The 17,512-nt window shown below is 34.4% G+C and overlaps 1 protein-coding gene across 39 annotated transcripts in view; it reads right to left on the reverse strand.

Annotated features, from left to right (window-relative positions):
• The window catches only part of PAM (peptidylglycine alpha-amidating monooxygenase), a 260,955-nt gene that overhangs the window by 61,521 nt on the left and 181,922 nt on the right, over positions 1-17,512 (reverse strand). For all 39 annotated transcript variants that reach the window (XM_074328672.1, XM_074328669.1, XM_074328654.1 and 36 more), the window contains 5 exons: positions 5,884-5,932; positions 4,423-4,490; positions 3,236-3,316; positions 2,870-2,946; positions 2,434-2,537 (listed from right to left, as the gene is read on the reverse strand). In XM_074328672.1, coding sequence (XP_074184773.1) covers positions 2,434-2,537; positions 2,870-2,946; positions 3,236-3,316; positions 4,423-4,490; positions 5,884-5,932 — 379 coding nt within the window. The remainder of the gene's footprint in view (positions 1-2,433; positions 2,538-2,869; positions 2,947-3,235; positions 3,317-4,422; positions 4,491-5,883; positions 5,933-17,512) is intronic.

Consider the following 17,512-nt stretch of genomic DNA (forward strand, 5'->3'; position numbering starts at 1 on the left):
TTTAAGGTGAATCCTGGCATGGGAAAATCAGTCCCTGTTTTTTAAAGTGCTTTGTATTAGTTAACTAACTACTTTATTAGTTCTACTTAAGCAAAGTTTTCTCTAGTCTAAAATTTCCAATTTAATACAGACGTTAGCTTGGATTGGGTGAAAGAATCATGTAACCGAAACTCTTCCTAGTAGGCCGCTGATGATTCAATTTTCCTGTAAAACTTAGTTCTCAGGTGGCTGCAGAACAAGAAGGTTAAAAACTTGAAACTGATAGTTCTCCCAGTGCATGGAGGGGCATCTACTGACCCCATACTACCTCTGGACTTGTATCTAAATCTGCTTCATGCTCAGGGCTGTAACCTGTGCCCAGTAGGAGTGCGTGTTTGTATGTGGATTAGGGGGCAGGTGGGAAGTGAGAAGAGGGAGAGGAGATTTACAGAGTATCATTTAATGTAATAGACATAATAAAATACTAGTTTTCTTTTTCCACTGGTTACATTCTCTACTGTGATTCTATACTACCCCATTGAAATGGTATCCATTACTTTACTAAACTGAGACACACTGCTGCTATTATCTTTCTCAAACGGAAAAGCATATTAAGTGCTGTAGGAATGGGAGGCATTATTATGAGAAATTTTATTCATATTTAAATTTATTCAAACTTCTCTTATTAGTTTATCATTCCACTGGAAGAAAATTGATTCTTTAATATAAACGAAATATTCAGACTATGAACTTATCCAATAACTTAATTTCTTATAATTTCCGTTTCATTTGTATTACAAAATGGCATTTCCTGTAGCCCACATGAGATTTACCGAAAGATAGATCAGTATAGTCATTTTAGGGTATTATTTTAAAGCAAAATACATTAAAAAAACGACTTAGAATAATACTGAACTCATAAAACCGGGAAAGGCCTCTTATCCTGATACTATCACAAGTCATTAATTTCTATGGTTGATATTGCCTCACAGAGATAATACTGAAAGGATAGAACTTGACCAAAGTTACAAGTGTCCCCACCCCCAAATTGTAAAGGGACTTCTAAGCAAAAAAACTCCACACTTGAACTTGTAAACTAATACACAGAATATGCTGAAAGGGATTTTTTTTTTACTACTTTGTCTACTACCAATTACAATGGTTAATAAAATAACCAATGGCATTTAAGCAAAGTTTCTGGAGCTCTACACTAACATACGTCGGAAAACAGTTGTTCGATACCCTCTGAATCTTATTACTTCATGTATTTAAAGATTGTTAAGAAGTGAATTGTCAGACTCTTTCCTTCAAATCTAATTATGTTGACATTGTCAAGCCTTTTTTTTACCATTGACATTTCATGTCATTCAATGAATTTATTGCCTTCCTCAAGTCTTTTTCTAAAATTCTTCAAATTTATCCAAAGTGAAGGTGTTAGAAGCTCCTTGTTTAATATAAATTGATAATTAAAGTTTTTTTCTATCTTTAGCCTTAAAATGGATGCTTATTAATATAGAAACCCTTTTAGAGTAACATAAAAAATCCAACTCTACCATCTCAAATACCTTTTCTCTTTTACCTGCATCAGGATCTTTTCCTTTTCCCTGACAACTAACACCTAGTGTTGTCATCATTAAGAATGAATCATCTTCAGTGCATCTAATGCATATTTTCAGATGCCTGCTTTCCATAACTTCTCTTTGATCAAAAGATAAATGGTTTAAAATTCCAGCTTCCAAGTGGCATCAGTAAATATTTAATGACCTAGTTTAACATGGAAAGGAGGCTCCTTGGTTCTTTCCTAACAAAACGTATGATAAGGGGCTTTATCTTTCATTGTTTTAGGCAAACCCTTTTTGAGACAGTTCATAGTGCTCTGAAATTTTTACTTAGTGCTATAAAATATACTTATTTCAAAGAGGCTCAGTATTTTGAAAATTACTTAAAAGTTGACATTCTGTTTTGTAAAGTGCTGCATATTATTATTCTCATTTGTTAGACTAAACAAGTGGAAAACATTGAATACATGGGCAGAAAAAAAGTCATGGTTCTAAGTGATTAGTGTACACCACCAAATGCAGAACCCATGTATTTGCCCAAGTTTGAACACAGGACAAAGGACACTTGAAGAAATATAATGTCATAATCATTATATTTTTCTTTATTAAGATGAGTCTGATGAAGTAATATATACTTTTGTAGCAACTGTAACATGTAGAGGCATGATGCTTAAGGTCTTGAATAAGAAGGAAGAGAGGAAGCATGAAAAAATAAGCACATGTTCTGGACTTTATCCAAATCAATCAGTTCTAAAATGATAAAACGCAATAGTTTGTTATAATTGTTCATGATAGGAAAATAAATGTGCAATTCATTCTCAAAGGTAACTGTCACCTATAACTATGCCTTGTCCCAATCAAATCTTTTAAAATAGTGAAATTTATGGAATCATACCCAATGTGTGTGTCTTCTGTCCTTCCTTCACCAGTGAATACACATCTTGCTGCCAATATGTCACCAAAACTAACATCTACTGGGTGTTCCACAGGGTAGAAAGCCTGCCAAGAAGACAAACAAACATTCATTAAAATTACCAATAAAACCCAGAACCACATGCTTCAATAAATGTGAGGCTTGGAGCACCCTGGGTAAAAAGGAGGAAGACACACACCCCACTACCACCATGTTTAGAAATATCAAGAGAACTGATAAGGAGACCATCAAGTTGGTAGTTGTAAAAAACGAGGTTATACACAGCTTAGATGTAGTGAAGGTAGATTTAGAGATGTTTAGATTCTAAAGACATTCACAAGGTTTCTATGGGGTTTTTTAAAATTACTACCTGATTATTATTATTTTTTCTCTCAAAATTAAACTATGTTCTACACACCTGTGGCAGCTGAGGGCTCTGGCGTCCAATCAATGTCCACTGTTCATTTCTTACTCTGTATCCACTTACTACCTGACCTGTAATGAACATAAATTATAGTCATATCATATAATAAGGTATTAGAAAAAGAAAAGGTATTATTTACCTTCTTATTTCAAAACAAAATCTGGATATTTTCAGAACCCAAAATGCTAGGTATTTTAATGAAAACGATATGATGAAAAAACATACAGAATTTCAAATGATGGACCAAAATCCCTTTCATTAAAACAGATTTAATGTTAAACAATTTACATTTTACACTTGTAGCATTAGCAAGCACAATGGTAAATATTTATAATTTAACACGTAGTTTAAAGTTCTTACCTAAATGATGAGTGTGAACTCTATACGCAAAGACATGCATTGGATACTTTTTATAATGACATGAAATGTCAGAATTCACCACTGTGAGAAATGAAAATACAGAAAAAAAGTCACTATTCAATTGGAAAATAACATTATCCTTGTCTAAAAGTCTGTATAGGGTATTCACAAGCTGCTAGGCATGGGGTTTTCTTATGAAGTAAACATGCATCCACATACTCAGCACTTACTACCTGCCAATCACTTTACTAGGATGAGTTAAGGTTTCCTTACCCTCACATTTTGTTTCATTCATAAACAAAATAACTATGGACAAATCAAAACACCCTCTCAGTGAAAACATTGGCTAAATTTGCTACATTTATTGTGAAATTTAGGGAATTGAAAACGCTTAAAAATTTGCTTTTAGTTTTAAAACAGAAGGATTTTTGAAAAATTGTTTGCAAACACCTAAGATAACTAGATTCAGAGCTCCTGTTGAGAAGGGACCCTTTCATTTCATATGTTTTTTCAACCTAACACTACTAACACATAGTAGCTATTCCATAAATATATCTTTTATAATAAACGAATGAATAGTTACAATGAGACCATACTTGTCACTAACTTTAAAAGATTTCCAGTAAAAAAGCAAACGAAAAATATTTAATATGGCAATTTCATCAGAGATCAGATACAATGACAAATAATATCATACTTATTCCAATCGTTTTTTTTAAGGTTAGGAAAATTAGCTATTATTATCCCCATTTCACAAATGGGGAAATAAACTCAATATACCTAAGTTCAAAGACTGAGTCGTTGTTAGATTTGCTAGCTTCTTGACTGTGAACCTGATATTCTCTGCTGTAGTTTATGACACAGTACATTATGAAGTTTGTCTCTGGCATCTAAAGAATAGATGATTGATTTGTAAAATACTTAAGATTTTTTCTTTAATTTATACAGCCCACCACCTACCCATGGGCCTCAATTCTTAGCATCTTAATAAAAGAATGAAAAATAATAAACTACTGGCTTGGAATAATAAAAGAAAATCTATTTTAAATCCAAGGATAATAAAGAAGTGGTTTATTTTTCAGGGACTCAAAAACATTGGTCATTTCAAAAGTTTATAAAAAATATACTGTAAATTTCTATAGATTAGGTAATGAGGTAATGGTAAATACTACAAGATCACTACTCACCCTTCTCTCCTGCTGGTATGACAGTGTCAACAGACATCATAAGGTACATGCCAGCAATTAAAGGCTGCCTGCAGAAAACAGTAATGTTTATCAAAGTCAAAACTATTGCCTTGGAAAAATAAGATACACGTCAATACATTGGTCTACAAAATACAATTCATGTGAAAATAATCACACACAAAAAAATTGGAGGTTTTATATATATATATTTCTTTTTCTTAAAAATAATTTATTTTGGGAAGCAAATAGCTAAACACACATTGAATGTAGAAGGCAGTAACTAAATGGCTCCTGTGACAGTTAAGTATATGTGTGGACTTGGCTATGCTATGGTGTCCAGCTGTTTGGTCAAACAGTAGTATAGATGCTGCTGTGAAGGTGTTATTTAGATGTGATTAATATTAAAATCAATGACTTTGAGTAAAGCAGATTAGTGTCCATAAGGTGGGTGGGTCTCTTACAAGAAAAGACTGAGGGTCCCCTAAAGAGGAAGGAATTCTGCCTCTAGACTGCCTTTGGACTCAAGACTGCATTATAGATGCCTGCCAGAATTTCCAGCCTGCCAGCCTGTCTTTCAGATTTCAGACTTGCCAGCCCCCATGATCACGTGAGCCACTTCCTTAAAGTAAATCTCTCAATCTTGGAATCACGCTCTCCCTCCCTCTCTCACTCCCTCTCTCTGATACACATGTATATGTATAAACAGTCTATGGTTCATTTTCTCTGGAGAACCCTAATACAGCTTCCAATGATTTCTAGCTCTGCCATTCATGCTCTTGTCAAATCCTCTTCTTTTGACTGTAGGTTGGATCTAGTAAACAGACCTCATAATTCGTTATTTCTAACAGAATAAAGCAAAAGGGATTTCACTTTTTTTCTACAGGAGTCTCCTAGGATTCATGTCCTCCACCCAGAACCACTAATTGGGTTTTATTGTTTAGGTTATTGTACTTATTACATACATATGTAATTCTTCACTGACAATGTTTTAAAAGTTGATGACATATAATATTTATTAACTTCTGAGATTAGGCTATAAAAAACACTCTGGCTTCCATCTTGCAGGACCCCTCTTGCTTTCTCCCTTGCTGGCTGTGACAGACTCCAGCTGCCTTGTTTAGAGCCTTTCAAATAGCAAGGAAAAGAGGAAGTCCTCCAGCCCACAGCCAGGGAGGAACTGAATCCGGCCCATAGCCATGTCAGTGATCTGGGAAGTGGCTCTCCCCTGGTCACACACCCAGATGACTGACACACTGGCCAAGAGTGAGACCACCATCCACAGCTCCCAGCTAAGCTGTGCCCAGAGCCCCACAGGCGACAATCAGTATTTGCTGTTTTAAGCCACTAAATTCAGGCTAATTTGTTACACAACAATAGATAACTAATACAACGGACTTCCCTGTTTTCAGTTCTCAAAGATCTTAAAGCTGTCACTCAGCTAAGAAAACTGGAAGTACTTACGGCAGGCGTGTGAGGTGTAAGGACACACCAGAACAATCCTTGTGATTATCTGAAAACACATACACACACAGAAAACACACATCTTAAATATGAAAACATAAAAAATGGATTTCAAAATAATAAATACTAAATGATTGTAACTCAATAACTAAAAAACCTATATGTTTCCATTGTGTGATGCTTTATATTTTACAGAGTACTTTCATATTCATGAATTCATTTAATCTACAATGTATTACAACCACAACAACAAAACTATCATTTCAAGCACTTTGTGGTTATTTTCTTGACTCATCAAACTGACCAGTTATGTTTTCCTGCAGATGTACTAGATACTAGTCATCCTCTCACAGAAGGAAGTTGTTGCTACTCTCTATGCATTTTCCATATTGTTGAAACATTCAGAAAAATTGATGAACTACTGAACTACTGAATGATTTGTTTTGTGGGGCTCCAAACAGCTAGCTTTTTTATTTTCCAAAAACCAAAGGAGCCCATTATTTAGGCTTTTAAGGTAATAATATTTTTAGACTCTGTAATGTCTCAAATTTATGTATAGAAATCACCTCGTTTGGTTTCTAAGCCTCGCTCATTCCCACCTTTGGGATAGAAACCTGATACTCATTTTTTTTTTTTTTTAACATCCTAACATCAGTGGAAAGCCTCTGAGTATCTCTATCTTTGCCAAGGACACTTCAGAGACCTCTTACAAACCCTCTCTTCAGTCTTCCTTTGGCTTCCCCAAATAGGTATAAGGTAAAAATTTTAATTATTCAAATTCTTATCTCTGCTGAACTTGCTTATCTCTCACTACAAGACCATGAATAGTACATATTTACTCATTCCTTTTATTTCTGTGTATGTTAAAGACTTTCTACTTCACATGTTTTTCTCAGTAATAATTAGAATACTTTATAACTCAATTTTGAGTTGATTTTAATAGCAATAACTATTGCATGTATGTGTTAGATTGATAGATTTATACTAGAAATTAAGAAGTGAAGTGTGCTAACAAATAACAGCAGATGGAATAGTTTTCTTGAGGAAATTTCTTTTCTTTTAGCTGTAATTCTCATGAGAGAAGCAAAGGTAACCTCATCTACAAATATATAACAGATAACTAACAAGACACGCATTTTATTTACAATACAGTTTAGAAAACATAACAAATCATATTTAACACTTTGGTAATAAAACACACAGGAGATTTATCTGTACAGTACAGTATTGAGTTTGTTCTTAATAAAGATAGTACAGAAATTGAAAATTCAATAATACAGATTTTATATTTAATCAGGTGGGGTTTTGCTTGTTTGTTTTTGTCATTTTACAAAGGCATCTCTAATACCCTAAATCAATTTCAGTGAGATGCTATTTTCATAATAATTTCAGTGAGTTCTTTTTTTTCAATTTCAAATGAGTTTTAAAGAGATGGAGAGAAAATAATAATAATAATAAATAACCAGTTTTATCTTATTTTGTCTATACTTTTAAATAGAGAAAGGATAATTGAATATGGTTTTTCAATTTATTTATTTATTTATTTATTTATTTTTTGAGAGCAAGTTTTCCTAAACATACTTCATGAGATATAGTAAATATGCGTGGTCTTTCAAAATGACTTCACCAAGAATTATGTAAATATCTCCACTGATCAAAAGAGAATGGTAGAAAGTACCATTCATTCATACCAAATGATTTCTAAAGTCCAGAGACTCACCTAATTAGCCTAGGTGATTTCAGAAAACATTTCCCATCTGTATAAAAAACATCATACCTATGTAATAGGTTATTTTGAGAAACAGTAATCATCCATTCATTCAATTAACATTAATTGAGCAATTGTGATATTGAGGCACTGTTCTATATGGTGTGGACACAGTGAAAAACAATATACTCAAGTTCCCTGCTTTCATGGTGCTTATGCTCTAATGGGAGTGGAGACATAGGGAAATGAGGTAGGAGGGATAGGGAAAAACAAAACACCAAATATATAAACAAGATACTGTCACACAGTGAACTCAACAGGGTAAGTGATAGTAGCTGTTTAATCTACTGTGGTCCAGAAGGACAGAGTGACCACGAGGTTGGAGATTGTCCACGCCATGAGGAGAGTGTTAAAAGTCTAGGTTTTATTCTCTATCTGTAAAGAAGCCATTGGAAGATTTTAAGCTATGGAGCAAGAGCCAAGGATCCTGTAATGTGTTCACCTAGCACAGTACCTGGCTTTTGTGGGGCTCCAAAAACCAAAGGAGCCCATTAGTAAATGGCACTTACCAATTACTTACTAATTACTGAATGTCAGGTTTTACGATTTTTTATTTTAAGTAACAATACCAGGAGTTTTTTCCTCATACAACATCTACCCAAGCAAAAGGGTCAAAGTGCAATGAGAAGTGTCTCTTGGTTTTACATTGCATCTTTGCATTGAAAAAATCAAGTTAATCACAGTTTGATATCCACATTGGCTGATATTCTTTACCATGACTCAAAAAAAAAAAAAATTAAGTGGGAGAAATCAACAAATAAATTAACACATTTCAGGAACTACTAAAGAAGATTATCATCAAAGCTGCAATGTGCCACCAAATTAAAAGCTGCAGGAATGTTACTAATAGTCACATGCCAGCTATTGCCATTAACAGTGCATCTTCCTGTTAGATAATGTTCTTTAGTAGAATTGTCTACATTGAGAGCTTTTTATTAATATTCAAAAAAAGCACAAAAATAACTCAAAAACAAATTTTAATTTGAAGATATTTTATAACCAGCTTATCAAAGCTTTCTCCAAATTAAATAATAGCCATTACTATATAATTGTTGTCTATTTGCTTCCCTCTAGAGTTTTAAAAGTGAGTCATAGTCTCAGCACTTACTCCACTGCAAAGACATAGTACCAGGTTTTCTTTTACTCTCACATGTTTATCAACTAGATGCCATATCCTATAAGGAAGTCAAGGTCATCACACAATAACAAAAGAGCTAAAACCTCAATTAGTAACATGAGATGATCAACGCATTCTGGAAAAAAAATATACTGAACTTCTGGCTTATATATTATACAACATAATGACTTTAGGGAAAGTTAAATTTTAGAGACTCTAAGTTTTGTCTTATACAACGTAAACCTTATATGGGTAGAGGGTTGGTGAATATAAAGATCCAAAGTGAAAATCTTGCCTGTTTTACAAAAAGCTTCAGAAATCAAAATATACAGAAGGAAAATTAGTGAAGAGATAGACTTTGAAAACCGCGCTAGCATTTCTAAGTCATGCCTGTGCGAATTTGTTTACGCCAAATATATCTGGTCAATTTGATCCAGTGAATCAGCAAGAAATGAGGTATTTTTAAAAACCATGCTGTGTTTGGGTGCATCTGTGTATGAGCATATAGATATTATGGTTTAAATTATGGATAACACTTCAGATTATCATCATTATTTAACCATGGGGTGATTGAATTACAAATCTATGTGACTTTAAGAAATTCTGTTATTGGATAAATACACATTTTAACAATGATATTTTAGTTGAACAAAATTCTAGAAGTTACCTCAGTAAATACTTATAAAGCATATTTATTTACATTTTAGATATTATTAAGAGCCAGTTCTTATTCACATGTTCATTCTTTTAAAATCAAATTTTACCATTGTAAATGATTGTTATCTTTTCCAGTACAACTTTCTACAGTTTAACCTGAAGGGCCCCATGGGCTTGCACATACTGAAGTCCCAGTGAGAAGTCCCAGTGGGAGTAACTTGAACTCCCTCAAACAATGTGGGCTAGAGATCTGAAGGGCTCCTGAATACGTAGCTATTCCAATAGCAAGTGGCAGCTTTGGAGAGAAACAGATTTCAGCCTAGTGTTTGTGTGAAGATTATGACCTTCTAACTCCAACCTGATCCTTGCTGCATTGATGCATTATTATTTTCATAACGTCCACCCGGATCTTACTTCTGGTGAACTCAGAAACTTCAGCTAGTTTTGCATAATTTACTGATGATTTTCAGGGTTCTCTGACTTTGTCTGCCCTTCATTGTAATGCAGTGCTTTAGCCACAAGATATGAAGCCTCATAAGAATGAATTCATTTCCATTCGCTAGGCTGTATATGAAATCTGTCTCTGACATGCATCATCATAAAAATGAATGACACTTAAAAGGTCTATTATCATAAAGAAATACATCAGTGCTTCTGCTAATATTTTACCACATAAGATGAAAAAATGAAATCAGAACTGAGATAGTTTAGAAATATACAGAAAATGAACTCAGAATATCAAAATCACATGCTGGCTGAAAAAGCTGGTCAGAAAGACTGATTATGTGACTAGAATGAAAGTAAACAGGAGACAGGAGAGGAAATAGATGGAAAAGTTAACACAGGGCAGAAGACCACAGAAACTGAATGCCATAGCTTTAAAAAGATGGGAACAGTAATGATTCAAATAACTAAAATGGCCTGAAATTATAAGATTGCATTTTGTCAGAATGAAAGGTAGACTAGGAAGTGGACTATTCCTTTGATTTATATTTCAATATAAATATTGTACATATGTAAGATTTGTTGGGTGGAGAGTTTAGAATTAATTTGTAGATTTTAATCCCACACAGTCACTTCACCATAGGGCCTCATAAGAGCATCATCAATTTTGAACTAGGTGCTCACTGAGTTCCTTTGTCTAAAATGAGTAGGATGTAGAAGGTCATTTGTTTAATACTTGATAGAATTGTACTTGTGATCACCATTGATACTATGAAGAAACTCCAGTCTATAAGATAAATAATCTATGTAAAGAATGGAGCACTCTTTACATAGAAAGAATCCAATAAATTGGAGCATAGAAAAAATCCAATCAATTTTAGTTATTATTATCGTTCTTTTTATTGGTAGATTCCAAAGAATTTCATCACATGAATATTTTACTTTTAGTAAATATATTTCAGTCATAGGTCTGAATTTTCTTTAACTTAAGAAACTGAAGCCCATCAAATGTGTCCAACTAATAACACAGGAATAGAAGAAAGGGGGAAAGGAATGTGGGAATATTAAATGAGTAAAAAGATAGTTAAAAAAAGATATCAGAATTGAAATGGTATGTTAAAGATATTGCAGGGCCGGCCCGGTGGCTCAGGCGGTTAGAGCTCCATGCTCCTAACTCCGAAGGCTGCCGGTTCGATTCCCACATGGGCCAGTGGGCTCTCAACCACAAGGTTGCCAGTTCAATTCCTCAAGTCCCGCAAGGGATGGTGGGCTCTGCCCCCTGCAACTAATATTGAACATGGCACCTTGAGCTGAGCTGCCTCCCGGATGGCTCAGTTGTTGGTTGGAGCATGGGCTCTCAACCACAAGGTTGCCAGTTCAGTTCCTCAACTCCGGCAAGGGATGGTGGGCTGCGCCCCCTGCAACTAGCAACGGCAACTGGACCTGGAGCTGAGCTGCGCCCTCCACAACTAAGACTGAAAGGACAACAACTTGACTTGGAAAAAAGTCCTGGAAGTACACACTGTTCCCCAATGAAGTCCTGTTCCCCTTCCCCAATAAAATCTTTAAAAAAAAGAAAAAAGATATTGCACAACATAGATATTCTCAAAATGGAAACAGAAATGTTGATTCAGAAGGGTCTGAACGAGGAAGATACAGAACAGAGTGATCAGTGAAATAAAGACATTTAAAGAGCAATAAACACTAGGGTTTGGCTAAATTGACATTCTTGGATTAGAGACGATAGGATGTGAAGTTGCTAATGTGTTGTTTCAAGCTCCTACCATGACTTTTAGTAATAAAGTTCGCCTTGGACAGACCCAATACAATGTGCCTCTTTCTGAGTCTTGAGCTAGGAGAAGGCAGTTCAACACGATCCAATGTTTGCAGAAAAGAGTGAGCCATTTTTATTTTTATATTGATAATGCAATTGTTGCTTTAATCTATATTTATTCTCTTATCCTGTATAACTGTCATCAGGCAAAATTCCTGACAGCTCTTCTTTCCCGGTAGCTTCATTTATCTTATTTTAGTTTTCTTATTACAAAATAAAATCATTCTTTCCTTCACTGTATTGGCTATAGGTTCATTCTCTCTCCAAGGTACACTGATGAATACTTGACTTCTAGCTATTAACGTTCTGTATTTACAGAGATTTGAACTCAAGAAATCCCCATTAAACGGAGCTTTCATGATTGCTGCTCTCTTTCAGTAAACCATAATTTTAGCCTAGTGGATTTTAAGATATGGAGATGAAACTTCATTCGCTGGATATGTATCAGATGAAACTGGAAGGTACATTTGATTATATGTCATTATATTCCATTATAATGTCATGTGTATGTACTAGAAGCTTTTGTAATGGTGAAGACATCAACTGTGGAAAAGTTAAAAGAATAATTTTTAAAAAGAAATGTAAAATAACACTGGTGTTTGAGTCATAAGATTTCTGAAGGGTAGTCTGATAATGAAAGAAACGTGTATTTCCAGACACTGGATGAGACTTGAAAATAGCATTCAATCAGAATCTAATCTTGAACAAGATGAAAACAGGATGACCGCTCCACAAGGGTCTCAGCTTGCCTTTTTGAGAAATTGCTCTTCTCTGCTTAGTCAGAGATGTATAACCACAGCAAAGTATTTTATCAAATATACAGACTCAGAATTTCAGATTGAAAGAGACCCTAGTGATAATGGAATTCAACTCTTATAGTTTATAGAAAGGAAAAAAGAGGTTACAGAGATTGTGTTGGCCAAAGTAATTCACCTAACTGGTGACACACCAGGGTATAAAAACTAAGTCTCCAATGTTAATATGTAGTCAACATTATTTACTTAAAAAGAAAAACAAGACTTTTATTTCTTAGAGACTTCCAAGGCATTTTATCTATGAAATATTAAGCAGGAATGGATAAGTAACCAGCAGTACTAAGGGCATCCATTTAAGCAGGAAGGTCATTTTTCTTAATGGGAGATGAATGCATGGAATATGAGGTTATCCATTCCATATTATTTAGATTGCTTTTGTAATAATAGCTTGTAGCTCCTGCTTGGATTCATAGCTAAGTAGTACAGAAAGTATGTGGAATAATGCATGATAATAATCTATTACATCTTAGGTCCTTAGAAGTCCGTTGGTGTCTCCTACTCTTTCCCTCTAGAGATAGCCCTCTATACTTCATGAGCTCATCTTGTCCTAGTTGTTTCCTGCTTCAATAAAAGGATAGGTTAACCATCGATCCTGAGGGAACCAAAGGATGGTTATAAACTACATTCCACTAATGAGAAAAGTCCTTCAGAAAGACAGTCGTAGAGTGGATTTCAAATCACTATTCTCTCCTAGGAAGGTAAAGTGTAAAGCATACCCATTATCTACTATCCCAACCACAGTTTTGGATAATGGATCCTTTCCTTATGGAAGTACTGAGAAAGCATGCCTGGAACCATTGCCAAGTCTTATGAAAAACAAAGAACATGTTTAATAATAAAAACTTGCTCTACAAAATTTGTAAGCAAATAGTTCTAAACGGTATCATAACCTTCCACCCTTTCAGTGTCCTGAACATAATTTAAAGGGCACTTTCTCCCTGTCTTGAACAAACACAAACAAATCAAAGACATCACAGTACACAGCAATAATTTTGCAATAATATATGTACACAGATATCGTAATAACCATTTGACTATTAAGCTGGCTTGGTATTTACCTTATGGTTCTTTGTTCTAAATTAACAACAATAAATTAATGGGACAGATGATGTTTCACTAAGATTAAATCATGGCTCCCAAGGCGCCCAAGAATAGATTACTTGGGGAGTCATTTCTAAAGTAAGGGAAAATTTCATATAATCAAAATGACTTGGAAAATCCCTTAGGAGAATAGAGTGTGAGTTCTCTTAATAGATCCAACAAAGCCAATTTTCTTAGTGTTGGAACAGATTACTGTCAGTTGTGTTGGCTGGACCATGTTGTTAAAAAAAAAAAAAGAAAGAAAAGAAAAAGTTATTTCTATCCAGTTGGACTGAGTTATTACATTAAAAAGTTATTTCTTTTGAAACCCTGCAGCAGCAGAGAGATGGACACAAGTGCAAGAGGCAAACAGGAAACCGCAGAGGGAACAGCTGAGCGTGTTCATGTGTTCGCTCTGGGCATAGGAACATTAAATGGAACCTGGTTGTAATGAAGGAAAGACACAGCTCCTTTATTGTCTTGTTTTTTTTGGTACCACCTGGATTATACATGCAAGTTCTAAAGTCACTTGACTATACTCAGTAAAAAGATGATCCTCCAAGTTAACCAAAAAATGCATATGTTAACGTATTTTTATTGAGTTTCTTCAAACCTAAATCCAAGTCATGGAATATCTCCTAGAGAATTCATGGATCCCTGAAAGCATGTTCTCAGCATATCAGGACTCTTCGGTTACAGATACATTGATATAAAATAATCTCCACTCAAAAAAGCACTAAGACCTTAAGCTGTCACAGCAAATGTGTATCTGCTTAGCAAATGTAGCTGAAATAGGGGCACTGTTAACACAAGACACAAACAGCACAGGTTTCCTGGAGGCTGTTGAAAGCTGACTTAGCAGACAAGCTTCAGCGCTGAATAAACCAGCACTATGGAAAGAAAAAATCTTCAAAAAAGAATTCCTTTTGAAGCTGTCACTGCAGCGAGTTAGCCTCTTTTGATTTTGTATTCACTGCTATGGGACTAGAAATTACTAGCTTCCATTTGTCCTGTGGCAAGGAAGAGAAAATGCATTTACCCATCCTGCAAGAAGACAACTTTCACAAATGATGGTCTGTGCTATTCCCGAAAGAGATCAAATGGAAGGCAGGCAGGCTCACCAACCTGTTTTTATAATCGCTCTGTGTGTGTAGGATGTTATGGCATGACTAATGTCAGAGCACTTTCCTGTTTCCATCTTTTATGAATGCAAAAAAGCCAACAACAACAAAAAACCCTACAGCAAAGCTTATGATTTGTACTATCTTTTTCTCTCAGAATTATGAACCTGCTTCAGAATCACACTTCTAAGGAAGTAAAATTAAAAGACAAAACCATGGGTAAAACCGTGGGTAAAACACCATGAAAACCGTGTGTTTTTTTCAAAACATCACACTGAGTTTTTAAATTATTGATAGGTTTTTGAACTTTTTGTTGAACTATAATATATAGAAAAGCGCACAAATCAGAAGGTGCAGCTTCAGGAATTTAAAAAAAACTAACACACCTTTGTAAGCAGCACCCAGATCAAGCAGCAAAGGCCTTCCACTTTTGTTCCCTTCCTGCGACATAAAATCTTTATGTTTACATACAGACCATATTTAAAGATTTGTATTTCTGAAGGAGTTGTCTTTGGGTTAAAACCAGGCACATTTAACGTGCTTGTCCACTAGCTTCACCAGCTTTGGTTAGACAATTTTTATTATACCTGGTTATTAACAAATGTGGTTTTTTTTTAATTTCCCCTTTCTTTCAATGAAAAGTCCTATTGACCACTTTTTCACTTCCATATCTCTGTTTTTAATATCATTAAAAAAATGATAACCTCAATTTTCTTTTGCATTCTTCCTGTTATGGTCTGTTCTCCCCACTGAGAGCAGAATGTACCTATAAACTGTAGGAATGAAAAGGAACTTTCAGAGCATTGCTCAAAGAAACAGTTTTCAATTTAATTTGCAATATAAAGCTAAAAACATGTTTCTCAGGTAAAATCCTCAGTTATGAATTTTTGAATCATCCTGAGTATTTATATGTACACACACACACACACACACACACACACACACACACAAGGTTTACTTTTCACACCCTTTAGAATTCTCAACTATTGTGTGCAACATGTTCTCCCTCTTTATGTACAACTCTAAATGAATGATAAACAGAGGGTAACCTAGTGACAACACCATCCTATTTTGTTTTGAAATTAGGAAGTTTATATTCTGCATAAGCTGTAACTTAATTGAAATGTTTTTTGAAAGTTAACATAAAATCAGTTATTTTCATCAATTTAAAATACTATCGTGTATTGTGTTTTAGTTTTTCAATGAAAAAATAAATCCAAAGCATCTAATTTACATATAGTTATGCATGCATATAGTCCTTGGTGTCCATTAGGGAATACACTTTGAACGTTATAGCTCATATATTTGATTTAGCATTAATTTTCAGTCATTCAATATGTTTATGTTGTACTGGGGTATGAGGATTAATAAAGTAACATTTATAAAGCACTTCTGAGTTGAGAAGTAGTATAAAATGCTAAGTATCATTACTATATTAATGGAAAAACATTGAAATCCCTCGGTGACCCAAATTATCTCTCAAAATTCCCTCAGACCTTGAGGAGTCTTTATACTGTAAGACAAAGGGTCAGGATAGAAGGGTCTGTGGTTACTAACCACATTTTCTCTGTTTCAGTTATTGACAATTATTAATAGGTGGTGCATTTCAGTTAAGTTGCGTAAACAAGGGTAAGGAATGCTTGCAAAGAAATGAAACTAGAGAAGTGTGAGGGAGAAATAGCCCTATAAGAAGAAAGACTCTTCAAAGTTTTCAAACATAAAGAAGAGTTAACATGTAATGAAAAGAAATGGAGAGCAGGATGAAGGGTTTCCAAATTGGATAAAGAGGAGAGTACTGTTTCTGTTGGCAGAAATAAGGAGGTTAGAAGCATCTCTTCTGGGCCAAGGAAAAGTTGGAATTTATTATTCTAACAGATTATTTTGTAAATAACATTAAATGTTATATATTTAGGTTATCTTTTCCATTTTATAAGTAAGACAGTCTACTAACATAAAAAGGAATTAATAGTACATGGGAAATGGAATATGCATATCCTAGCATTTCTCTCTAATGACTTTCATCTTTTACCAGAACACAGTAAACAAATGTAAACATACCAAGGCAATGACAGGAGCAGTGAGGGACAGGGTAAGGGATAGAAAACCAGATGTAATATGCAACCAAAAAATTGCCTGGGGTTGTGTTCTTAGTGCCCTGAAATGGATTTCACTGAAACTTAATTGCATCTCCTACTTTTTATTTCTCCTCTTAATTTCTTTTCTTTTAGTTAAAAAAATGTTATCTGCTATTAATTTAAATGGCATTAATTAGTTGATGACTCTGAAGCCCTGACCAGCTTCAAAAAAGGAGTTAATTATGAATGATTAAAAAAGCATGAGTTGCAAAGGGGTAAATAAAGGTAAAGTATAAGGCTTTCCCAAAAAACACAACATGTGAAAAACTAAATGGCATTCAGGAAAATTTTTTTCCTCAAAAAACTCATCACTTAAGCCAAATGTTACATTGTTCAATGTTAAATTGCTTTAAAAAACAAAAAACAAAACCCACCACATTTTAAAGCATAAAGAACATTCTGAATATATCCTTTAAAAAAGAATACTGTAGTGCTTTACATATCTTCTCATAACCAAATAATGAATATGTAATTCCTGATACTTAATGACTATACTTAGATATTAAAATAAACAGGTGCCCCATGGAATGAGAATAAGGATCATTAGTTTTCCATACCGAAAATGATTAACAAAGTTGAAATGCTGGAAGCTAGAGAATCAGGGAGCTCCTATTTATGTGAAGCGATTGGCAAGAGCAAAAGAATACTTCAGGATAAT

Source organism: Rhinolophus sinicus, linkage group LG03, assembly GCF_036562045.2.
Source record: "Rhinolophus sinicus isolate RSC01 linkage group LG03, ASM3656204v1, whole genome shotgun sequence".
Classification (NCBI taxonomy): Eukaryota; Metazoa; Chordata; class Mammalia; order Chiroptera; family Rhinolophidae; genus Rhinolophus; species Rhinolophus sinicus.